The following is a 22227-nucleotide window of genomic DNA, read 5'->3' on the forward strand; positions in this document are numbered from 1 at the left end:
CATGGATACAAGTAAGGCTGCTGTAAAAATAATTAATAATTATTAGGGATGCTGTAAATTAATTATTTAAGTCATTATTAAGGCTGCTGTAAAAATAATTAGAAATTATGTGTGAGGAGCTGATAGTAAATACTTCGATAGAAAATGGCAGAAACTGTATAAAATCAGCAAGGGAGGAAAGCAATTTGCGGACATTTTATGGCTCTCAAAGTTAAAGGAGATAAGAAAGTATTTGTAATATTGCACAAAGAGCAGAAACAGCCTGAGCAATGACTGAATGAAAGGGGATAAGCGGATAGCAGCACAAGAGGGCAGAGATACCAGATCTTGCCATATGCACACCATCCCTAAGAGCAGGCAAAAAACTTGGAGAAAAACTGATTCTGCACAGAATTTCAGCCAAGCAAATGTCAAAAAGACTCTGAGAAATGCAGAATACATCCAAAATGCATCTCAGATCTGTTCTTCCCCTGGAAGGGAGAGGGGAGCAGGCAGGAGGATGCACAGGGAGAGGACTTGCCAGGGAGGCACTGAGTGGTAGCAGTAGTTCAGGTATCCGGAAAGCTGCTGGTCATGTGGTGCAGACATCAGGGAAGGGAAAGCTCCTGACCATTCCTGGAGATTGGTGTGGCCCAGACCTCACTAGACTAGCTTCAAACTGAAACAGAATAGTTAGGTTAGCTGTCAGGAAGAAATTCTTCCCTGTGAGGGTGGTGAGGCCCTGGCGCAGGGTGCCCAGAGAAGCTGTGGCTGCCCTTGGATCCCTGGAAGTGTCCAAGGCTAGGCTGGATGAAGCGTAGAGCAACCTGGGACAGTGGAAGCTGCCCATGGCAGGGCTGGGATGGTATGATCTTTAAGGTCCCTTCCAAGCCAAGCTATTCTGGGATTCTGTTTCTATGATCTCAGCAGTATCAAAGAAGAGACAGATGATGAAGCAAAGCAAAGCAGGTAACAAGTAATTTACAAGGAGGATAAAGGAGAATAAAGCACCTTTGAATGGCACATGGTAACCAGAAAAAAGACACCCATAGGAAGTGTCCCCAGTAGCCTGGCTCTCCAGACGTGGCTAAAACTGTGTACAGCAGTGAAAAAATTCACGTTCCTGTTCCAAGTGTTTGGGAAATAAGCTGGCATGCACATGGTGCCAGAGTCAGCCCCTTCCTCACCTCAGCCATCTGTTCAGGGCTCTCCTCTTCTTTTTCCTCTTTCTCTTCTCTGCACTCTGATGTGTGCACAGCAGCCTGCTACAGGAATCGCCTTTGGTTTGTCCCTGTGAGGGAACAGCACACGGTCAGACCATCCATCCTGGCTGTCAGCAGGCTCTGGCTCCCCACTGCTGCTCCCCCATTTCCCCAGCTCACCCAGCCCTTTGGCCTGCCACACTTCTGCAGAGAGCTTCACCCAAAACTGCCAAGTTGCCAGGGCTGCCCTGCCATGGCACTGCTTGTTTCTGAGGAGCCAGGCATGTGTGGAGCAAGTGCTGGGGTCCTGCCTGGCAGCAGGACTGTCCTGTCCCTATGTTCAATTGCTCTGTCAGCAACTCAACTGGTGTTTACCTGTCCTCACCTGGTCTTCATCATCTGTTCTGCGGGTGCTACAGATGTGTAGTAACTGCAGGAAGACAGGGGATTCCTTCTGTGTGCTCAAACAGTGCCAATGTTTCAGTGTGTGCAGGAGGGATTATGAGCTAGTAATGAAAGTGTCAGTGTTGACCACATCCCCCAGAAGTACAGAGCAGGACCTTGAGGACCTGGCCCATTTCACTTCCAGGAAATCGCCACTCAGCCACTTCTAGTGACGTGAAATGTGTTTTGCAGGAGTGCTCAGAGAAGCGCATGCAGGGGAGCATGTTCCCCAGCTCTCCCTTCGTCTACTACTACGATGATGAATGCGACATCAAGAGGAGAGCGAACAGGTTAAAAAGAAAGGTGGCAGGTACAGTGTATTTTGTGAGATCCCTCCCACTGTTCAGGTCTGTGTTTGTGCTTTTTAGAAACACTGTGGGATTATTTTCATGGGTTGGGAAAAGCTGCATGGATTTGAACAGGTAGCCTCATGGTAGTAAAATATTTGTGATTTTACTCATCCATATGTCTCATGGAAATTGTGTCAAAGTCACTCAGTGGGCATTGTCAGAATTAAAACAGATGTTTTAATATTGAAAAATATGCTGACATTAAAAATGTCATAACATACCAGAAAGGGGATTGAATCGTGATTTGTTAAGATTCTAGCCTGATGACATGAAAAATCCCACAGTGAAAAAATCTGTCAGAGATCAGTTTTTGTCTAACTTCATGCATAGCAAAGGAGAGCTGTAATGGCTTGGGCACCAGCTTTTAGATTTTTAGGTTTTGAAATAATCCACTCTGCTTTCCAGACCTACAGGAAGCTGGCCTTCTTCCAGAACAGTCTGAAACACCACTGCCAGAAGAGCAGCTTGAGGTGCACAGCCACAAGAAAAAAAGAAAACTTTGGAAAGAACAACATGGGAAGCACAGCAAGAACAGTGAGCAGCAAAAGAAGATGAAGGTGTCCCGGGCAAAGAAGCCCCAAGAGGAGAAGCACAGGAGGGGTGTTGAAATCCACTGCGAACCGAAGGAGGATTTCCCTCGGGGGCACAAGCAGCAGGTGTGCAAGGGCAGCAGGGTTCGTCACAAGTCCTTTTTCCAGGCATTCTCAGGCAGCAAGACCATGTGTATGCAGGAACCTCTGGAAGGTGCCAAAAGGAGGAAGAAATTGAAAAAGCAGAAAAATGTTTGTCCTGACAGCAGGGACAATCTATTCCTTATAAAACAGCGAAGGAAGAAGTCCAAACAGAAATCCTGGTGATGGGGAGGTAGGCAGGGCACACTGGCATTTGCTGGCTGTGGCTCTGCCTTCTCTTTATTCCTGTCCCTCTCTCAGCACATGAATTTGAGTCCGTCCCTGACCCAGCATGCTGGGCACCATCACCCACCCCGTCCATCTCCACATCTGGAGGGGACCACTGTCTCTGTGAGCTGTCCCCATCGCAAGCAGGACCCAGTGCTCCTGCCTGGGGTGGTCACAGAATAGGCTGTATGTTTATTTTCTTTGCTTGGGGATATAGGGAGCACACTGGGTTTGGCAGGGTTTGTTTCTTCACCAGTGAGATGTGGCTCTGCTGTGGGAGCATAGCACCTTGGGGCCAATGCCAGGGAGACTTGGGTCAGGAGGGGTTGGGGTGAAAAGCAGGAATGCGGGAATAAGGCACATTCCCCCAGCCATTGGTCCTGTCCAGAGTGCAGCAGGGCATTTGGCACTTCCCTCCCCCTTGGAAGGGACAGCCAAGTCTCTGCTTTATGCTTGGGGATGCAGCAGTCACCCATCTCACTCTCCAGTGCAGTGCCAGCAATCCACTGCCCTCCATGCTCAGCTTTCAGGGCTCCATCCCTGTCCTTACCAGCTGGTCAGCAGGGCAGGAGTGAGCAGTTGGGCATGGAACAGAGTTTACATCTCACACTAAATCTGTCCTTGTTTCTTTTGATGTGGAAGCTGTTTCTGGAGAAAAAAGAGTGGAGTGTGAAGAGCATACTTGGTACCAGTCACACTGTGCTAAAATTTAATTTTTGTAAAGGCAGTTATTTTTGTACACTGGAATTCAGCATGTTGTTTTAAAGTTTGTAGGAATAAAATGCTTTATCAAAGGACTAATGCAAATAAAACTTTACATGAGAAAAAAATGGGTTTGTTCCTCATTTCCATGCATTGCAGACATAATTGAAAACAGCACCATGTCCTTTCCTGAAACTACATCAACTCTGGCAAAAGTAAAGGAAAAAAGGAATGTATTTATACTCTACTGTTTTGAAAAGGAAATTGTCTATACCCTGCTGCTCTGTGACATCTGTGCTGCTCTCTACTGTACCACTCCTTAGTAAGCAGCTGATGGGAACAGCACAGTGTCACTGAGGTGCAAGTCGTCTCCTCATGCTACAGTCCTGTGTTAAAATTAGAGACTATTTGTAACCTGCAAGGGTATCTGGGAAGGGATATGGGCACCCAAGAAAAAATTGAGGACTTCTACTATGCCAGTGTCATCCCATGCCAGTACTCCCTAAATTCATCAGGTTTTTGTTTGGTAAACTCCACAGTGAGAACACAGGTGTTCTGCTGATCCTGTCCTCCTGTCTCAGAGGTATTTGAGGCAGAGATACACCTGCATAATGTTTGGGAACGTAATGTCTTGCTTTGCTTCAGCATGTCCTTGGCAACAAAAATGAAGTTTTGCTTAACTTCATTTATTGCTTGATTGAAAAATTCCTGATGATCAGTTCTAGTCCTAATGAAAAAATAATAAGTTACTTCCACCCCTGAAAAGACTTGCTTTTAACTGGAAACCACTCTTTTCCCAGCTGCTGTGTTCTACATCCCTTTTCGGTTTTGGATTCCAGGTTTCATTTGAGCAAAAGCCACCGTTGGCCTTTAGCCAAACTGGCACAAACGTGGCAGACAGGGAAGAGGGTTGTTTTCAGTGATTGGTTTGGTCATCTGGCCAGCTAAGTTGTCGTGAGGTGCCAGCATTTCCTGCACCTGAAATGATCTGGCACATCATGCATGTGCAGTGCCAGAGGGTGGAGCAAGTCAGAGTTCTTCCTAGCTCCTGCCCTGAGGGCCAGGTCCCTGACCAGCAGGAGTCAGACCAGCCAGGAGTCCCAAGTTCTTTCTCTGATGCTCAGTGGCTTCAGACCAGAATATTTCACCTTGGACACTGCTGTGGAGTTATTCAAACCCCATTGTGCTCTGCTGGTGGGCAGAGCTTGTCTGGCCTTGGCAAGGTAATGGCAGGGAATTTAGGCAAAGCGACTTACACACGTGCTTGGGTGAGACCCACAGAAGTCTGGCTGCAGACTGTGGCTCCTGCCTGTCACTGGCAGCATCTGCTGCCAGCACCAGATGATGTGTTTGTGGTGGAACTGCCTCTGGATGTCACTCCGAATCCCGCAGGCACCCAGCTTTGCAGAGCCTTTGCTGTGGTAGATGTCTGCTGCTTGTGATTGCAGGACAGTGAGTAAAAGATGGAGGGAGCTCGTTTTTCAGGAGCATGAGAAGGGAAAAACGTGAAGCAGTGATACTTGGGAAGCAGATGGCAGCTGGGTGAGGGAATATCCTCCAGGACCTGGCCAGGATCTGGCTGGTAGGCAGCAATGTTGCCACTGTGGGAAAAGAAACAAGGTCCTCCAGCAGCACATCCAAGCTGGGGCAGGAACGACAGGTGTGTTTGGGTGCTGGCAGGTAATGATGTCAAGTCTGGTACTGACCACTGTCAGGCTTTGCAGAAACCTGCACCCACCAGGGTATTCAGGGGAGACCTGACAGGTCTGGATAATGCCACCAGTGAGGAAAGAGGGACATGGACAGGGCTGGCTTGTTGCTGGGAAGCACTTGGGTAAATCAGGTGCAACAGAAACCGATGCCTGCAGCTCTGTCTGGCACCACTTGGAACAAAGTGTGTCTGGCACCAGTTGTCACCAGTACACCAAGGACAGCACCAGTAAGCAGCGCCACCCAGCATTCCCTGTAAGGCTTCTGTCAGGCAGCTGATGGATCTTTGAGAGTTCAGCAGCAGGATATGGTTTATGTTTGCTGAGAAGGACAGGACAAGGAAAAATGCAAATAGGGGTGATTTTCCTGGTGATTTTCCTGGTGAAACTGGTGATTTTCCAGCATCACCAGTTTCACCACACCAGGTGCTGTGAAAGGGCACTGCTGTGTTAGAATCCTGCGCCAGGCCTGGCAACTGGCAGGCTGAGTCGCCTCCATCGAGCTCTGCTTCATCCTATTAAACCGCAGTGTACTTCAGCCTGTCACTCCTCCTGCCTGCTCTCCCCCCCTCCTTTAAAAAACTGTCAGTCCTTACTCCAGAGATGCCGGGACTGGAAAACATGCTCATCCCAGGAGAGGACGGTGTCTCGAGGTCACAGCTGATGTGCACTGGTGAGGTAGCATGAGGAAACCTACATTGCGTGAATAAATAAAGGGCCACAGCTCAGCCCCAGCACTGCAGAGGAGACAAGATGGATGGATCAGAAGGTCAGAGTCTTGTTGGGTAATGGGGGCAGGTGTCCCAGGAGTGAAGAGGGGAGAAGGGAGTATTGGGTCCATCATTTGTTGCAGCCACTACACAGAGAGGTTGAGTAAGGAAGGAGTGCTGTGATTTGAGGTGTCTGTGGCACACCTGTGGAAGGGAATTGGATGTGTCTTTGTGACACAGCACAGGTCTGGCTCCTCCCTGAAGTGTTTCCTTCCCCAAAGTCTGCCTTAAAACATCAATCTCTCTGTCCAACTGTTGTACAAATCTGCAGGAACCATCACTTAATTCTGTGTCTACAGGGCCATGCTGTACCCAACACCAGCAGCCCACAGTGACCACACAGACCTGTGTGCCTCAGGTTGGTCCCAGTCTCACTGGCAGACCTTTCTCTACCCCATGAGTCTCTGGGCAGCTCCTCAAGGGCACCAAGCAAACCTGAGGTTCAGCTCACCTAAGCAGGTGGACCCCGACACATGAGCACCCAGCAAGGATGGGCACTCCCATGCTGCACCTTCTACATGAGACTGTGGGTGACAGTGGCAGAGCAGGGTCACTGACAACCAGCTGTGGCACCACGAGGCACAGCAGCCAGTAATTGCACTTTTTTTGCATTGCAAAATGATTATTAGCACCTCGGTTCATTATCAGAGCAAATTTAATTTTTCAGTGTAAAGGAGCCAGTTGTATTTATAAAGGAAACACTGTTGATACAGCCGGAAAAAATTAATTCATGACAAATGTAAGGAAAATTAATAGTCTTTAACCAGGGCAATATTTGACTGTGTCTAATTGTGCTTTGCGAGGTTTGAAAAGTCCTGGCAGAAATTCTTGCAGAGGCATTTTACACTTCTGATGAAACTGCATTTAAACATTCGTTTTTGCGTTTTTTTAAATTAACCTTGTGCCAGTCTGGTCAAATCATAAAAAAAAATGTTGTGGAAACCTAGTATTCTCTGGTGTATTTGTGCACTGGCAGGGGCATTGTGTGCATTTGGGAAGGTCTTGCCTAATCCAAATCCATTCAGGCAGAAAACAAGGAAGAGGGAGTGGAGACAATGCCAAGGGCAGAGGGGCCACAGGGAGCCCCTGGACAGAAGGTGCTGGGGCTGGCCACAGCCCATGGAGCCTGGGGGCAGGGGTGGCCACAGGCACCCCAGCAGAGGAAGGTTCAGCAAGCACCGAAGTGTTTGGGAAGGGGGAAATTCCACAGAGACACCTGTTCTCCTCTATCCACTGGCAAAAACACAGAGACACAGGTGACATTCGGAGCGATGGGCTGACTGCATGTGGCTGGAGCAAGTCCAGTGGAAAAAAACAAGCCCAGCTGAGGCTTCAATGCCTACTTGGGTCAGAGGTCCAGGGGACTGTCCCTGCTGGGCTCTCCAGAGGTTTCCACATCTCAGCTGTACCCCACATCCACTATGGCAATAGCCACCTCCTTTCTGTGGACAGACTGCAGCTCTCCCAGCAGATCTGCATCCTCCATGTGAAGAAATCCGAGGTGCAGACATCCCCAGGTGGGGTACAGGCTTGTGGACACTGTCACATCCAAGCAGAGATCTCTCAAGCAGCTGCTTCCAGCACCTACACTCCTGCTGCTGTCACTGTGGCTGCTTTGGGAAGGCAAACGAGAGCGTCCCAGTTTATGAAAGCACCGGGAAGGCAGGGCGGCCCCCGCTGTTTTCCTTGAGGGATGCAGGTGTTGCAAAGGGAATATCTGCCCCTGCAATGTTCTCCCCCTTGAGCCCTGCGGACAGCCCCAGCCCCTCGCCCTTCCACCACACTCGGCTCTCCTCGGGACAGCTTGGAAATGCGCCATCTCCTCAACTCAGCTGCCAACTTGAAGCCAATTTGCATTGGATAATTATTTTCAATTAAGTGATAACAATCGTGTTCTGAACAGAAATAATCTTGTCCAAAGGCCAAACAGTTTATCCGGTCTCGGAGATGAGGCTGCCGCTTTGTGCGGCGCCCATCAGCGTCAGCTCCGTTATCGGCCCCGCGGTGCTGAGGGTCTCAGCTGACAGCCAGGGAGGGCTGCCAGGGTCCCTCCTGCTGGAACCCCAGTGCTTTTATTTATTCTGTACCCCTGGGCCCCACAGCCTCCTGCCTCCCCACCAGGGCATGGCTCCCTCCACATGCTCCCCTGAGAAGCGAAGAGCTTTTGCCACCCCTGTGGCTGTATTCTGATCTCTGGGAGGAAACGAGCTGTTTTTCATCCACGGACTTCAGCCACCATCTGTCCTCCTCCTGCAGTCCCACACCCAGTGGGCAGGCAGTCTGTACAGCAAGGGGGAGCCTGAACAGCTGGAATTGGCCTCGGCTCCTGCCAGCCACCCCAGGAGAGGAGACTCGAGGGTCCTTCCCACCAGGCTGACGGCTCTGCTCAGCATCCACCCTGGCAAGGACAGCCTCTGCAGGAGCTACCCAGATGTCCACAGACTCTGCTCAGCTCTGGCTGTTCTATGCCAGTGTCCCTCAGTGCTGGCTCTGTGTGTGCCAGTGTTCCTGGCTCTCCAGAGTGACACTCTCACTGAGGTCAGGGGGGAATGTGGGCCAGAGACAGTCCCTGCAGAGCTGTGCCTGACATCTATCAATCTCTGACTCTGCTGTCCCTGGAAAGAACAAGTGCAGCTGCTCCTGCCAAAGCACAGCATCAGCCAGACCCTCTCCTGTCCTCAAGGGAGGAAAGGACCACCCCAGCTGAGGCACCTGCCAATCTGACAGGAGTCACATTCATTTGGCACTGCAATTGGGAGGCTCTGGCCAGCTCCAGCACAAAAAAGGGGAGCAATGGTGGAGGCAGCTGCCATCCTTACAGTTCCAGCACCAGGATGTGTCCAGGGGCTGGAGCAGAAGCCAGGACTCCTTGGCCATGGCCAATCCCGGGCAGCTGCCCCATGGCCTCCTACACTCATCCCTCCATACCTGGTGCAGAGGGAGAGCTGGTGCTGCTGGCTGCACCTCGGAGCCTGTTGGGACCCAAACCAGGCCAGCAGTAGGGGCAGCTGGACTCACATGGATCTCTATACTGCACTTTCCTGGAAGGAAGTTGGGGTGGGGGATTGTAGGGCTTTTTCAATCCACCAAAGCCCAGTCAGTTGGGAAGATTGGACTCCAGAGCTCCTGCAAGTGAAAAATAGCAAATCCAATATCTTTTTAGTGGTGTTTTTATATTCAAATTAGACATAATCTCCATGAATAAAATTACTGTTCCCAAAGGGATCATGCCCAATTTAAATGTATAAAATGTCATTAAAAGGGCGCTGGCTTGCTATTAAAATTTAACTCCAGCAAACCCCCAATGTCATTTGTATTATAGTTTTACAATTAAGCCAGAGATGTTGGAAATAATAGTTTTGATGTACAATCTGGTACCATACAGTAGGAGTGCATTGTTCCTCAGAAGCTGCAGCCGGACCTATCACTGGGAACATGCCATTGGCTGCAGCTGGTGGGGACAGGGCACAGCCATGGCACTGCTGAGTGGCAGCAGGTTGGGAACAGGTCCATGCCCTTCCCTCCCACTCACAGGGCACTCCCACCTGAGAGAGATGGATGCAGAGACAATGTCAGTCTGCTGGAAGGACTCCATACATGGGGCTGGAACCTCCTCTGTTTTGGGACTGTGCCAAGCAAAGGATGTGGATCCCTTTCCTGGTTCTACTCTGGGTTTGCGCCAGTTCTGCCACACCAGTGCTGTGTGCTGTGCTCTGCTTCTGAGGAGAGGTCAGCACTGCTCTCAAGGGCACCTGATCCCCACAGGGACCATCGCAGGGGCTGGTGGAGCACTGGAAGTGCCTGGGAGCAGCAGCAGGAGGAAGGGAGGCAGCAGAAAATTATCTTCTTGGGGCCATGATGCCCTATGCCAGGTCATTACTTCATCTTTAACTCTGCACCAGTTTAGGTGCTGGGAGCTGCTGGCTGTTTTCCACATAGCAAGGGGTGAGATCAGGGAAATCAGATTTACTGGGTGCTCTGATCACAGTTTGTGAGTTTTCTGACACTCTGTATGTCCCCCTGTCATCAAGAGACCTGACAAAGGCTGTTCCCACTCTCCTTGAGGGATGGAGACTCTGCTGATCCTTCACTGTCTTGTACCAGAGTCCAAAAGCAAAACCAGGTGATTCTAGGAGCAACAGCCACCAGAGGAATGGCCTGTCCTGTCCTTCCCCAAACCCTCATACTCCTCTGCTTCCCTCGGCAGGCTTCAGCTTTTATGGTTGAGACAATGGAAGCAACGTTTCCTAAAATGTCTGAGAACACAGAGTCCCTGGTGAGGGTTGGCAGAAGCCTGCTCTGACCATGGACAGTCACTGAGCCTGGAGCCTGCCCTGACCATGGACAACTGAAACTGGGCCTCTCCAGCTGGGATCTGCAGGGGAAAGAGAAATCCGAGCAAGCCCCATGGACCTTTCCCAGCTGGCAGTGGCAGTCACCCCAAGGGCACGTGGTCCCCAGGAGAAGAGCTACTGCCCAGTCCCATGACCCCAGACCTGTCACCAAGCACCCCTGGAGCCAACGCAAATACCAACTCCCTGGGAAGGGGTGGCTCAGGAAGAGCTTATAATAATGTATCAAATAATTACTGTGCATTAAAGGGTATAATGCATATTCAAACATGCATTTAACTGTCACAGCAAGCAGGTGAGTGAATACGCATGTTATAAAATACACGTATTTAACTAATGTGCAATTAATGGGGCAAAACAGTCAGAACTATTTATTACTTCTGGGAACAGAGCACCTTTCCAAGCATTTTAATTACTGCAGCATTATTTTGAAAACAAAGATTGCATTCAGTCTTTCAATCTCTCTCTCTCTCTTTCCCCAAAGAACAGAAGCCTGTGTTAAAACCTATCACTCCAGTGTGTAGAAGGGAAATGCTAAGCAAAAAAAAAAGCATACAGAGCCTTGAGAAGGTTGTGATAGAACAAATTGCTGCAGCAGGAGGGAAATACATAACCCTATAAAATAGATCTTATATATGTAATGTTGTATATACATTATACAGAATTTGCAAAACACAACCCATCTTCTAGAGCCACTCTGGCAAGCTGGAGCTGCGCCCTGAGGAATGTGCCAGGATTGCTGTGAGGAGCAGCACAGCAAGGAGCAGTGCCACGCAAACAGTGCCACCAAGACTCTGCACAGCACTGCCACAGGGACATGGAGGGGGTGGCACTGCCCAATCTTGCCTTCCTGGCCAGGCTGTTGCCCATCTCGGGCAGTGAGAGGTCCCAGCTGGATGCCTTTGGTGGCACCACAGCATCGTGCCTCTTGTCCTGTCACCCACATGGCCATGTCCCAAATCCTTCCTGGAGCTGCTGGAGCACAGCCATTGCCATTACTCCCTGGGACATGCAGCCCAGCCATCCCACGGCTGCACAGGGGTAATCTTCCCATTTCCTCAGTCTGTGAGGGTGAGGGAGCTCCCCAGCACCACAGTGCTCTCCCACTAGATGTGACATGGAGAGGCAGCTGGAGGGGACAAGGAAAAAGCTTCTCCCATGCATGACTGACCTGTACAGGCCAAACAAAAGGGACAGGCTGTGCCCTGGGTAATGCTTACCTGGATTTCCACATTGAAGCACAATAAGACGTAATAAAATCTTTGTTTGCTTCCCACACCTTTATGTTGTCACTGCTGGGCCCTCTCCAGGTGCAACCCCTTGGCCATGAGCACCCTGGGGATCTGTATCCCACTGGAAACAGAGGGGACCATCCCATGCCATGCTTTTCTGCCCCTCACTGCCCCTCCCTTCTGCAGAGGGACACAGTGCCCAGCCAACACACTGAGACCTGCAGCAGGGCCAGCAGCACCTGAAGCCCAGCTGAGGTGGCCACAGGGCAAAGCCTGTATCTTGTCAGGCTTCTCCTCTTGTGCAGAGCTGCCCCAAACTGCTTCTGCCTGCACCCAGAGCCCCAAATCCGTCAGCACACCCTGGAGCCCCCCATTTGTGCTGTTCTGCCCCAAGCACCTTCTGCACATCCCATCCGTAGAGAGAGCTTGGCTTCCACCAACAGGGAAAAGCAGCCACTTAATTAAACACATTTCTTTTCATTTTCAAGGAGCTTTCTAAATTTATGCTAATAGCTGAGTGCTTCTGAGTCGTTAGGTGGCTGACAACACACCGGGTCATATTTTGCATTAAAATACATGAATCCAACTAGAAAATACTGGCAGATTTGGCATCCAGCAGTCCGATGGGGAAATGCCCTATCCGGGCACTTCCAACAACATGTGGCATCTAGAGCAGGTCAGAGTATGGGCCTGGCTGCTCACACAGGACCACACAGGAAAGGTCCCTTTTAATTCTTAGAAGAAAAGCAGTTTAATCATTGTGAGGAACTATACCTTCAGGGTATCATTTCAAAAATACAGGCAGAGATTAGGAGGGATTTGTGAGATTGTGTTTATTCCCAATTTAAGTGCTTTCCATAAATTAATTATAAAAGCAAGCCCCAACCAGTGAGAAGTACACTGGGAAATTCTCAGAGTGCTAGTCATTTTCATGCACTAATATTCATGCCATCTCCCTGCCTTTTTTCTGCATTTTCTCTAAATACTCTGTGGTTATCCTCATCCTGCTCTCCTTTGCTAGCCTTGCCCCTCTCCCCTTGCCCTGAGCACAGTGCTGTGCTTTCATCGAGTGCATTAAAAAGAGCAAGTTGTGTTGGAAATTGGAAAATTGTCACCCTGCAAGCTCAGTCTGTAGGTTTTATTCCCATTTATAGAATTCACCAGCTGTCCCTGACAACCTCTTGTCCCACATGCTGCAAGGAGCACCAAGGTTGATATGTCCACAGTGAATTCACTCCATGTAGAGCTTTGAGCCTTCCTTTAAAGGCCTCTTTTAAGAGAGAATTAAAATATCACTCCTTAGAGCAGCATAATTTCAGTTGCTCCCAGATACAAAATCCCAGCTATCCCTTAAGGAGGATTACAGAAACCAATGTGGTTGAAATCCCTAATGGGAACAATATGGTTTTCCTCTCTACAGGAAACCTCTGAAGATGCTTTAAATACAACCTTGTGGCAACAGTCTGACAGCCCAAGCACACTCCCACCCAACAGTGAGGGTGGGATTTCACCTGGCTGATGGAATCCTGAGCGTTGCAGAGCCTGAAGCAGCAGCGAGGCACTCGGGGACATGGGAGCAGAGGGGCATGGGCAGAGCAGGGACACAGGGTCCAGCAGGGACAGGGGAACACAGGCACAGCGGGGATGTGGTCACAGTACAGTGACAGGGGACACAGGAGCAGCAGGGACACAGTGATGTGGGCACAGCAAGGCAAGCAGGAGCAGCAGCAAGAAGGAAGCTCCAACCATGACAGGGTGGGAAAAGCCAGGCTCCTGGTGGTCTTGGGCCCAGCCAGGTGGACAGCAGCTCTGTGTCCCTCTGCCCGAGGGACTGGAGGGGGTGGCAGGACTACACCAGCCCTGACAATGGTCAGCCCTGTGGCACAGTGGTGGGACCAGCCTGGCACTGGGGCTCTTCCAGACTCCTGGGGAAGGAAGGAAAGTCTGCTAGGAAATCGTCTCACACCAGGACAGCTGGGGACAGTGAGACAATGACAACAGTGATGGGTGAAATCCCACACTTCTGGGGACACAATATGGTGCTGCCAGGTTGGTGGTTCCGGCTCAGAGTGGTCCCTTCCAGCCAAAGATTGCTGGTTTTGTCAGGAATAAACCCAGGCACAGGCCACACACCACTGCTCAGCCAGCATTCCTGCCACCCCTCTCCCAGAGCCAGGAACTCGATCCAGGAGCAGGCAGGGAGGAGGGACAGAGACAGCCACACTTGGGGGTGATGAAGAGGTGAGAGGTGCCAGGGGAGCAGCAGCCCCTGCCCTGCAGCGTGTGGGGAGGGCTGGAGGGCTCTGGGGGGAACACCAGCACAGCCCCACTTGCTGGGGTGAGGGGGACACACAGCCACTGGCACGGCCCTGCTGTCCCCAGCTCTCCTCCTCAGCACCACTGCTGGCACACAGCTGTGTCCCTGGGAACACAAATTACACCCTGGAATGGGAGTGCAGTCATGCCCCTGGGCAGATTATCAATTAAGCAGGTGGACACCAGTAAACAGGATTTGTTCTGGGAAGCAAACACCAAACTTGTTGGGCATGCATTCAGCTGGATTTGGTGGTCCCACCACCAGTCCCCAGGGCTTCTCCCATTCAGTCTGCATAAATCCCCAGGAAATCAGCCTGGGATGGGATGGGATGGGATGGGATGGGATGGGATGGGATGGGATGGGATGGGATGGGATGGGATGGCATAGGATGGGCAGACAGAGACCCAGTCATTCTCTGGCTTCTTCTACCACACCTCCACACTCCCACATCCTTCAGGGAGCTGCCACCTCTGCCTGGGGTGGTTGGTCTTTCCCTTCAGAGAAGGAAATCTGGTGTTCTTTTCTGTCCCACCCTGACATCCATCAAACTCCAGCTTACCAGAGAGGGTGGCATTCCCAACTCTGCCAGTGTCCTTCCCACTTGGCAGCAAACAGAGGAAGGCATGGCACCCATTCCACTCCCTCTTTTCCATCTCTCTTTGAAAGGTTTGGGAGGTGGGACAGTCAGGTCTGCCTGGAACAAATCACAAGGTGTGAATGGAATTAGGCATTTACAAATGTGTGTGGGTTCTATAAACACTTATGTGTGTGTAACATCTGGAAAACAAAATGGGAAACCAGGGGTGGTTATCCAGAGCAGTGCAGGAGCACCATGACCTCACCTTTGGAGGGACTGAGGAGGGCTGGGGGACTCCAGACCAGAAGCCACAGTGAAGAGGGTGGTTCACAAGTGCTTTTAATTGATGACAGCACATTGTGGCCAGCATTGTGCACTGTGTTTTGTAAATAAACCCTCTCTGGGGGTCTTGATCTCTCTGGTGCCACTGGGGGAACTGCCCAGAGCGTGGAGGTTGCTGAAGTGTCCGAGGGAGTGACTCCACCACATCCACTGGGACTGGGAAGCAGGAATGGAAAACCCCAGCAGGATGAGCCTGGAGGTGTCACACTGGAGAGCAGGTACTCCCGACACTAATCCATACCTGATCAGGGAGGGAGATAAGGTGTCAGCTCGAATGATACCCAGCTCAGCAGCATTAGCTAAACTTTCAAGCAATTATTAAAAAATAAAACCTATTCTGCTGGCATAATCTGACAGCATTCTGATGGTACATCATGATAAAGGGAAATCCCACCCAGAGCAGCAGAGCAAATCCCACATGGAGCAATATTCTGGTATATACATCTCAACCTCCACGTTCCCTCTCCCTGCAAATGTGTCATCTTTACCTGTCTGCCTCTGTGCTTGTTCTGAGACACAACACAGCTGTGTTAACTATCGAGCTCATGGCTCCCTTGGCTTCCCCTGCCCTGTACCTGCAGTCACAGAACATGTTCAGACCAAATCTCCAGACAATTTAAATCTGGGTTAATTAACAAGCAGAGTCTGTTCAGTACAGTGAGAGGCGGCACTTGACCCATCTGTAGCCTCTGGGACACCCCAAAGCTGCCACACCAGAGGCTGTGGGGGGAATGCACGTCAAAAGAGCAGCTGACATGGGTCTGTGTAAGAATGGCTATACATGCACGTGTGTATTCACGTGTGTGCATGTGCATGTATATGAACATAGACATGTCTGTGTGTAAGTGTGTGCACTGACGTGTGCACGCGTGGGGATATCACGGCATCACTGAATCCATTGGGCTGGAAAGGAACTCTCACACCGCCGATGCTCACTTTGTCCCCAGCCCAGAGCACTGAGTGCCACAGCCAGCAATTCCTGGGACACCTGCAGGGATGGGGACTGCAAACCTCCCTGGGCAGCTCCTGCCAAGGCCTGAACACCCTTTCCATGCAGAAATTCCTGCTGCTGGCCAAGCTGAGCCTCCCCTGGCCCAGCCTGAGGCTGTTCCCTCTCCTGCTGTCCCTGTTCCCTGGAGCACAGCCTGACCCCCCGGCTGTCCCCTCCTGGCAGGGAGCGTGAGCCTCCTTATCCTGTGCAGGAATGTCCACATGTCCGCGTGTAGACACACACACACACCCCCTGGGGACGCCTGTCCGCCTATGGACGGACACATCTGCCCGCCGGGCTCGGGCAGGCAGAGCGCACGGCGCGGCCGGGAGGAGGTGCCGGGGGCGGGACTGCCGAGCGGGACGTTCCGGCGGTTCCGGGGCTGCGGGGCGTTCCGGGCGGCTCCAGCGGCGCCGGGCGGCTGCGGGCTGACAGCATGGCCATGTCGGTGTTTGTGACGCGGCGGATCCCGGCCGAGGGGCTGCGGGTGCTGTCGCAGGCGAGCGGGTGAGCGCGGGGCCGCTGCGAGTCCCGGTGCGGGCCGGTAACGGTGCTGGTCCCGGTGCTTGTCGGTCCCGGTGCCGGTCCCGTTGGGGTCCCGTTGGGGTCCCGTTGCGGATCCCGGAGCGGGTCGGTAACGGTGCCGCCGCAGGTGCCGCGTGCAGCAGTGGGACTCGGAGGAGCCGGTGCCGCGGGCCGAGCTGCTGGCGGGCGTGGCGGGAACGCGCGGGCTGCTGTGCCTCCTGTCCGACCGCATCGACCGCGAGGTGCTGGACGCGGCCGGTGCGTGCCGCTGCGGGACCCCTGCCCTGCCGCCCCCTGCCCGGCACGGCCACGGCACAGCCACGGCAGCGCCGCTCGTGTCTTACAGGGCCCGGCCTGAAGGTCATCAGCACCTTGTCCGTGGGCTTCGACCACCTCGCCCTGGACGAGATCAAGAAGCGGTAACGCTGCCCTCTCGTCCCCTGCCGTGTCCCTCGCCACCTGTGGCACCCCCAGCTGTGACACGTCCTGCTCCCACCCTCCCCCTGCTCTGAGCCCCTCCCCCGCTGTTTCATTCGCTCCCCCGGGCTCTGCACCCCCTGCTCTGTGCCCCTAGCTCGGCACCCCTTCCCCCGCATCCCGCTGGTCCCCTTTGGCTGGGCTGTCACGGAGCATGGGGCTGGATGGGGTCAGCCACCCGCACCCCTCAACTGCGGGGTCATGGCTGGGGTCACCCCAACTCTGCTGGGCTTGGAGGAGCCTTTGGGTGCAGGGGTGAGGCAGGGACACCCTGGGGAGGGGCTGTGGCAGGAGGGCTGAGAGCCGAAGGGATGTCACTGGGCACCTGGGACGGGCATAGTGCTGGCAGCCGGCCTGGAGATGCCTGGGGAGCACCCAGGGCTGCTGCAGAGCCTGTCTGGCCTGGCAGGGGGATCCGCGTGGGCTACACCCCCGACGTGCTGACCGACGCCACCGCAGAGCTGTCCGTGGCCTTGCTGCTGTCCACCTGCCGCCGGCTGCCCGAGGCCGCAGAGCAGGTGAAGAAGTGAGTGCCTGCTGGTGGCCCTGGAGCTGTCACACGGGCTGGTGACATCCAGCTCATGCCAAGCACCTGGGCTGGGCTCTGAACAGCTTTCCCTGTTCTGTCCCACTCTCTTTGCCAGCGGCGGCTGGACTACCTGGAAGCCCCTGTGGATGTGTGGATATGGCCTGTCTGACAGCACAGTGGGCATCATCGGGCTGGGCAGGATCGGTGAGTGCAGTTCAGAGAGCAGGTTGCTGTGTCTGCAGCAGTGACAGGGTGGGTTTGGGGCCTCACCTTCAGCCTGGGCCTTGGAAGGGTATCCCTGCCAGAGGTGGGAGGGTTGGAATGACATGGTCTTTGTGGTGTTTTCCAGCCCAAACTGTTCTGGGACTCAGTCATGGTGGTAACCTGGTGCTCACCCATGTAAACCCCATGAGCACAGTGAGGGGAGCTGTGCAGAGCCTCTCCCAGCAGCTCTGCTGGCTCATCAGCGTCAACCTTAAAGCCTCAAGTGTTCAGGTTCTTCCACCACCTCCAGTCCCTGCAGCAACCTGTACCTCCTCCTGCTCCTCAGTTAAACAAACGCAGAGGCAAAGTCCACACGACACTCGGCACCATCCAGCTGTGGACTTTGCCAGCAAGTGGCCATTCCTGTCCTTGCTGCCCAGTTTGCTCCCAAGGGCAAACACGGGTTCAGTGTCCATAGGCCCCTTTCCACAACAGACTATCTCTCCCCTCTCCCCACAGTCTGGGCAGGGAGCAGCCAGGGAAGTGATCCCACTGCAGCAGTCCTTCAGTGGCTTTGGGCAGTGGTCCCCACACGTCATGGAGCCACGGCAGCCCAACACCCTTCTCCCTCACTCTTAGGACAGGCAGTTGCCCGGCGCCTGAAGCCGTTTGGGGTCAGGAAGTTTCTGTACACTGGCAGTGGCCCAAAACCGGAGAGCGCGGCGGAGTTTGGGGCTGAGTTTGGTAAGGATGGCACCAGGGCAGGGAGAGTGTCGGTTGTCAGTCGTGGAGCACCATGGCTGGCACAGCTCCAGGGAAGTGTCACTCACAAGGTTATCACCTGCAGGGTGGGTCACTCGAGGGAGGGCACAGGCTGGGGCATCTGGGGGGCTCCTCACCATTCCCAGTGTGAGGGGGCAGCAAGGGAGGGAATGCCATGTCCCAGACATGCCCCACAAGGCAGTGAGGGGTGAAAGGACCCTGCCTCCTCCAAGCCATGCGAACGCTGGGCATGCAGGGGCTCATCAGACCACTATGAGAACTGTAGTCTGCAGTTGATCCTTCCACTGTTCCCCTTCCGTCTGTCCTTGTGTTGGTGACTTCCTGCCAGTTTCGTTCCCACGAGGGAGTTGGACACAGAGAACAGGGGCAAAATGTGCTAGCTGCTCCTGGGAGAAGGGGAGGCTCTTGTGGACTGTCCCCACGGGATGAATACCAAGGTGTCCTGCTGGGAGGACAGGAGGGACTGCAGCTGCCCCTGGAGCTTTGCTGAGGGGCAAAATGTTTGTGTCTCTTCTCTCAGTCCCACTCACAAGGCTGGCTGAGGAGTCGGACTTCGTGGTGGTGACCTGTGCCCTGACGCCAGCCACCCAGGGCATGTGCAACAAGGACTTCTTCAGCAGGATGAAGAAGACTTCTGTGTTTGTCAACACAAGCAGGTACTGCAGCCCAGTCACCTCCCTGGGAGAGTGGCTGCCACCCTGCCAGGCTGTGGGTGGAGGGGGGTCTGCCGGGCTGTGAGTCCAGACAGTACATTCAGCCTTCGTGGCTGCAGCCCCTGGGATTGCTTGCCCAAGGCCCCTTGGGATTGAGCCAAAGGCAAGATAAGTTATTCACGGAGCACCCAGCTCTTCCCCCCACTGTGGGCAGCTGGAGCAGGAACAGCTCACTGTGCTGGGATGTTCAGGCACATCCTGAGAGGGTCTGAGCTCTGCTCAGGCAGCCCTGGGCACCCACTGCCTCTGTGCCCCTGGGAGCCTGCGGGACACCTGAGCAGTGACGCCAGCCTGTCACCCCTCACGTTTGCCAGGGGGGCTGTGGTGAACCAGGAGGACTTGTATGATGCCTTGACCCAAGGACAGATCGCAGCTGCTGGCTTAGACGTCACGACACCAGAGCCACTGCCTACTGACCACCCCCTGCTCTCTCTCAAGAACTGTGGTGAGTGTCTGGGGGCTGTCAGAGCCCTCCTCGTGCAGGTGCTGCCTCGGGGACCCACTGACAGGTGTGACAGAGACCCCAGGTCCCCATTAGTCTGCTGGTGCCAATGGGCAGCAGAGCACAGGAGGACAAGCAGGTCAGGTATATTTAGGTGGGCTACTGCTGCTTTGGGGTAAGAACTCACCAACATGATGTCAAACAAGTGTGGGGGCATTTTAATTCTCCAGGAAGCCATTGAGATCAGCTCAGTGTTAGTACCTTCATGGTGGCTCTTCATTCTATGTGTGACATTCACAGAGGATTTGATCTCAGCAGGTACATGAATGAGAAACCAGCTCAGACCCTGTCCAACTCAAGTGTCCTGCAGGCTCCTGGGCATATATTGTGCTAGAAAAGTTTTCCTCTGGCTGAGAGTTGGATGCTGAATTTGTTTGGATGAGTCTTGGTCTCAGGAGTGCCGCTGGGCTGACTGTTACCTGGATTGTGCCAGGCGTGGGGCAGGTGGGACATGGGGAGGTGGGGAGGTGCAGGTCCAGGAGTGAGACCTGTCTTCTCTGGAGGAGGATGAGGCAGATGAGAAAGGATGGTTAGGAAGGAGCTTGCTTGGCTGGTCTTTCACAGGGTGTCCTCCCTCCAGGGAGAAGGGGTTTCTGGAGTAGAAAAAGCATGTTCCAGAAAGAAACCATAGGGACATCCGTGAAAATTTGGAACCGCCCATGACTGAGTGTTTCTGAAATACAAATCTATAGCTGTTGTTTAAGCTTTTTGGCTAAAACTCATTTTTTGTTTGCTTTGGTTCCCAAAGCAGACTGTGAGGAATGATAGCAGAGACTTTCTGGAAAAATTTGCAGGATTTGGAGATTTGAGAGCTCTGGAACAAGACCAGACAGGACCTAATTAATACACGTGTATTTATTCAATACATTACTTATAACAGTTAGTAATACTACACATTTATTAATACACAAATAACATCTACATAGGTACTGTACCTGACAGCCCTGAAAGGGGCTGCTGGGGATCAGTGAAGGTGGGAGGTGAGCAGTGAGCAGTGTCCTCCCTGTCCCCACAGTGATCCTGCCACACATCGGGAGTGCCACGTACGCCACGAGGAGCACCATGGCTGTGCTGGCAGCCAACAACCTGCTGGCTGGGCTGCGAGGGGAGCCCATGCCCCACGAGCTGAAGCTGTGATGGCCAAACCCTGCTCCAGCAGTGCCTTGGGATGGATGCAGCATCAGGAGCCAGCCTGTGCCCCCTCTCCTCTGCGGTGGCCAGGAGCCATTAAAGGGTAGCAGCAGATGTGTTGTGCTCATGTTCTTTGAGAACAGGGTGCCCCAGGTGTGTGCTGGAGCATGCTGCAGGTGCCAGCAGGCCATGGGGATGGGTTGGGCCTGGTTTGGGGACTCCTTGCCATGTGAAACTACCATAAGGGAGCTGCTGCAGCAGCATCTCTGCTCAAAATTTGGCTCCTGATCACAGTGAGAGGCCGGGAGTGCCTTAGCTGTGCTTGTCACCAGGGAGGGAGGAGAGCTAACAGCTTCGTCACTGCAGACTGATGCTGCTATGGAGCTGCTGCTGGCGCACACGTTGAATGGTCCTGTGGAATCAGTGCCATCATCACCTCTGCTTGAGGTGTCTAAAGAAAAGCGAAAAACAGGCTTGTGCAGCTCCCCTGCAACCTCCCCTGGAAGCTCTGCCTGTTGTATCCATAACCAATTCCAGGCACAGCTCCAAAGTGAATGGCAAACTGGAATTCACTGGGGGGGTTCTGCTACCCTTTCGTAGGTCCTGGCTGCAGCTCCCCTCGTTTTTCTCAGGTGTGCAGTGACAGGCGTTGGTGCAAAGGAGAGCCTGAGTGGGGCCTGAGCCTCCAGCTGCCAGGAGAGGCCTGATGGGCACATCTCGGTGGCTTTGGGGATTCATGTGTCCTGCAGCCATGATGCCCAAAACACACTATCTAATACAGAGGACTAGACAAAATTAGGTGTATAAAAAGCGGACCAATTTATTCAAGGCCTTCAAAGTACATTCGGGCAACCAAAGTCCCCCCTTGAGGGACTACACCCAAAATGGACACTGGGTCACGAGCTCTTCACCTTTTATAAGTTCTGTCCTGTTAGCCCATTGTTCCCTAATTCTCCAGTCACACCCTTAGGCGATGATGTTAACCATGCCAGGACTGCTCCCCTCATATCACCATTGTTTACACATTTTCAGGCCCTAGGGCAACAAATGTGTCCTTGGATTTTCTACTCAGAGGGATTGTTTTGGCTAAAGGTGTTGGGAACAGAGGTTTTTAGCACTTTATAAGAAGTACAGAACTACACCAAGTTACAGATACATTAAGAGTAAAAAATTAGAAATTATTAAGACATCAGCCACTGTCCCACTTCTATAAATGGGGGCTGGAACCTGGAGCCCATCTCTCCATGCTGTTGATCACAGAATCATGGAGTGGATTGGGTTGGAAGGGACCTTTAGGATCATCTCATTCCACCCCACCTGCCATGGGCAGGGACACCTTCCACTATCCCAGGTTGCTCCAAGCCCATCCAGCCTGGCCCTGAACACTTCCAGGGATGAGGCAGCCACAGCTTTGATGAGCCTGGGGTGCAGCTGGACCATCCTGCAGGATGGTGGTGGAGCTGCCCTCAGGGGTGAGCACTGGCCTTGCCGCAGCCC

At 53.0% G+C, this 22227-nt stretch overlaps 3 protein-coding genes across 4 annotated transcripts in view; 2 read left to right on the forward strand and 1 right to left on the reverse strand.

Annotated features, from left to right (window-relative positions):
• ZCCHC7 (zinc finger CCHC-type containing 7) overlaps positions 1-3704 on the forward strand; it is an 88692-nt gene extending 84988 nt beyond the window's left edge. Inside the window, exons 10-11 of the mRNA XM_085043593.1 lie at positions 1818-1935; positions 2381-3704. Of these exons, the coding sequence (XP_084899719.1) occupies positions 1818-1935; positions 2381-2832 (570 nt within the window). The 3' untranslated portion in view covers positions 2833-3704. The remainder of the gene's footprint in view (positions 1-1817; positions 1936-2380) is intronic.
• An 8779-nt stretch (positions 3705-12483) lies between these two features.
• On the reverse strand, positions 12484-16020 carry LOC146424179 (uncharacterized). 2 transcript variants are annotated; one of them, XM_085042457.1, is made up of 4 exons: positions 15364-16020; positions 14799-15031; positions 14516-14646; positions 12484-13564 (listed from the first exon to the last, which is right to left on the reverse strand). In XM_085042457.1, exons 1-4 carry the CDS (start codon positions 15465-15467, stop codon positions 12983-12985), a joined length of 1050 nt encoding a protein of 349 aa, XP_084898583.1. In that variant the 5' UTR covers positions 15468-16020; the 3' UTR covers positions 12484-12982. The 2 variants fall into 2 exon arrangements, 1 of the variants encoding a protein (XP_084898583.1); XR_014846797.1 differs by having other exon boundaries at positions 12484-14650.
• A 196-nt stretch (positions 16021-16216) lies between these two features.
• GRHPR (glyoxylate and hydroxypyruvate reductase) lies at positions 16217-20844 on the forward strand. The gene is made up of 9 exons (XM_085043198.1): positions 16217-16373; positions 16519-16649; positions 16738-16810; positions 17278-17394; positions 17513-17601; positions 18241-18345; positions 18905-19040; positions 19412-19542; positions 20615-20844. The coding sequence occupies exons 1-9, from the start codon at positions 16303-16305 to the stop codon at positions 20734-20736; spliced, it is 975 nt and encodes a 324-aa protein (XP_084899324.1). The 5' UTR covers positions 16217-16302; the 3' UTR covers positions 20737-20844.
• Positions 20845-22227: the final 1383 nt, after the last annotated feature.

The sequence above is a fragment of the Lichenostomus cassidix genome, chromosome Z (genome assembly GCF_008360975.1).
Source record: "Lichenostomus cassidix isolate B80296 chromosome Z, HeHo_3.0, whole genome shotgun sequence".
NCBI classification, from domain to species: Eukaryota; Metazoa; Chordata; class Aves; order Passeriformes; family Meliphagidae; genus Lichenostomus; species Lichenostomus cassidix.

Excerpts from the sequence above, each read along its gene's own strand:
- GRHPR (XM_085043198.1), top strand. The coding sequence starts at position 16,303 with ATGGCCATGTCGGTGTTTGTGACGCGGCGGATCCCGGCCGAGGGGCTG. Across the intron at positions 17,602-18,240 it reads CATCGGGCTGGGCAGGATCG|GACAGGCAGTTGCCCGGCGC; the intron begins GTGAGTGCAGTT and ends CCTCACTCTTAG. Across the intron at positions 18,346-18,904 it reads GGAGTTTGGGGCTGAGTTTG|TCCCACTCACAAGGCTGGCT; the intron begins GTAAGGATGGCA and ends CTCTTCTCTCAG.
- LOC146424179 (XM_085042457.1), bottom strand. The coding sequence starts at position 15,467 with ATGTTCTGTGACTGCAGGTACAGGGCAGGGGAAGCCAAGGGAGCCATG. Across the intron at positions 15,032-15,363 it reads ACAAGCACAGAGGCAGACAG|TCCCAGTGGATGTGGTGGAG; the intron begins GTAAAGATGACA and ends CCTGCTTCCCAG. Across the intron at positions 13,565-14,515 it reads TGGGAATGCCACCCTCTCTG|GAGTCTGGAAGAGCCCCAGT; the intron begins GTAAGCTGGAGT and ends TTCCTTCCCCAG.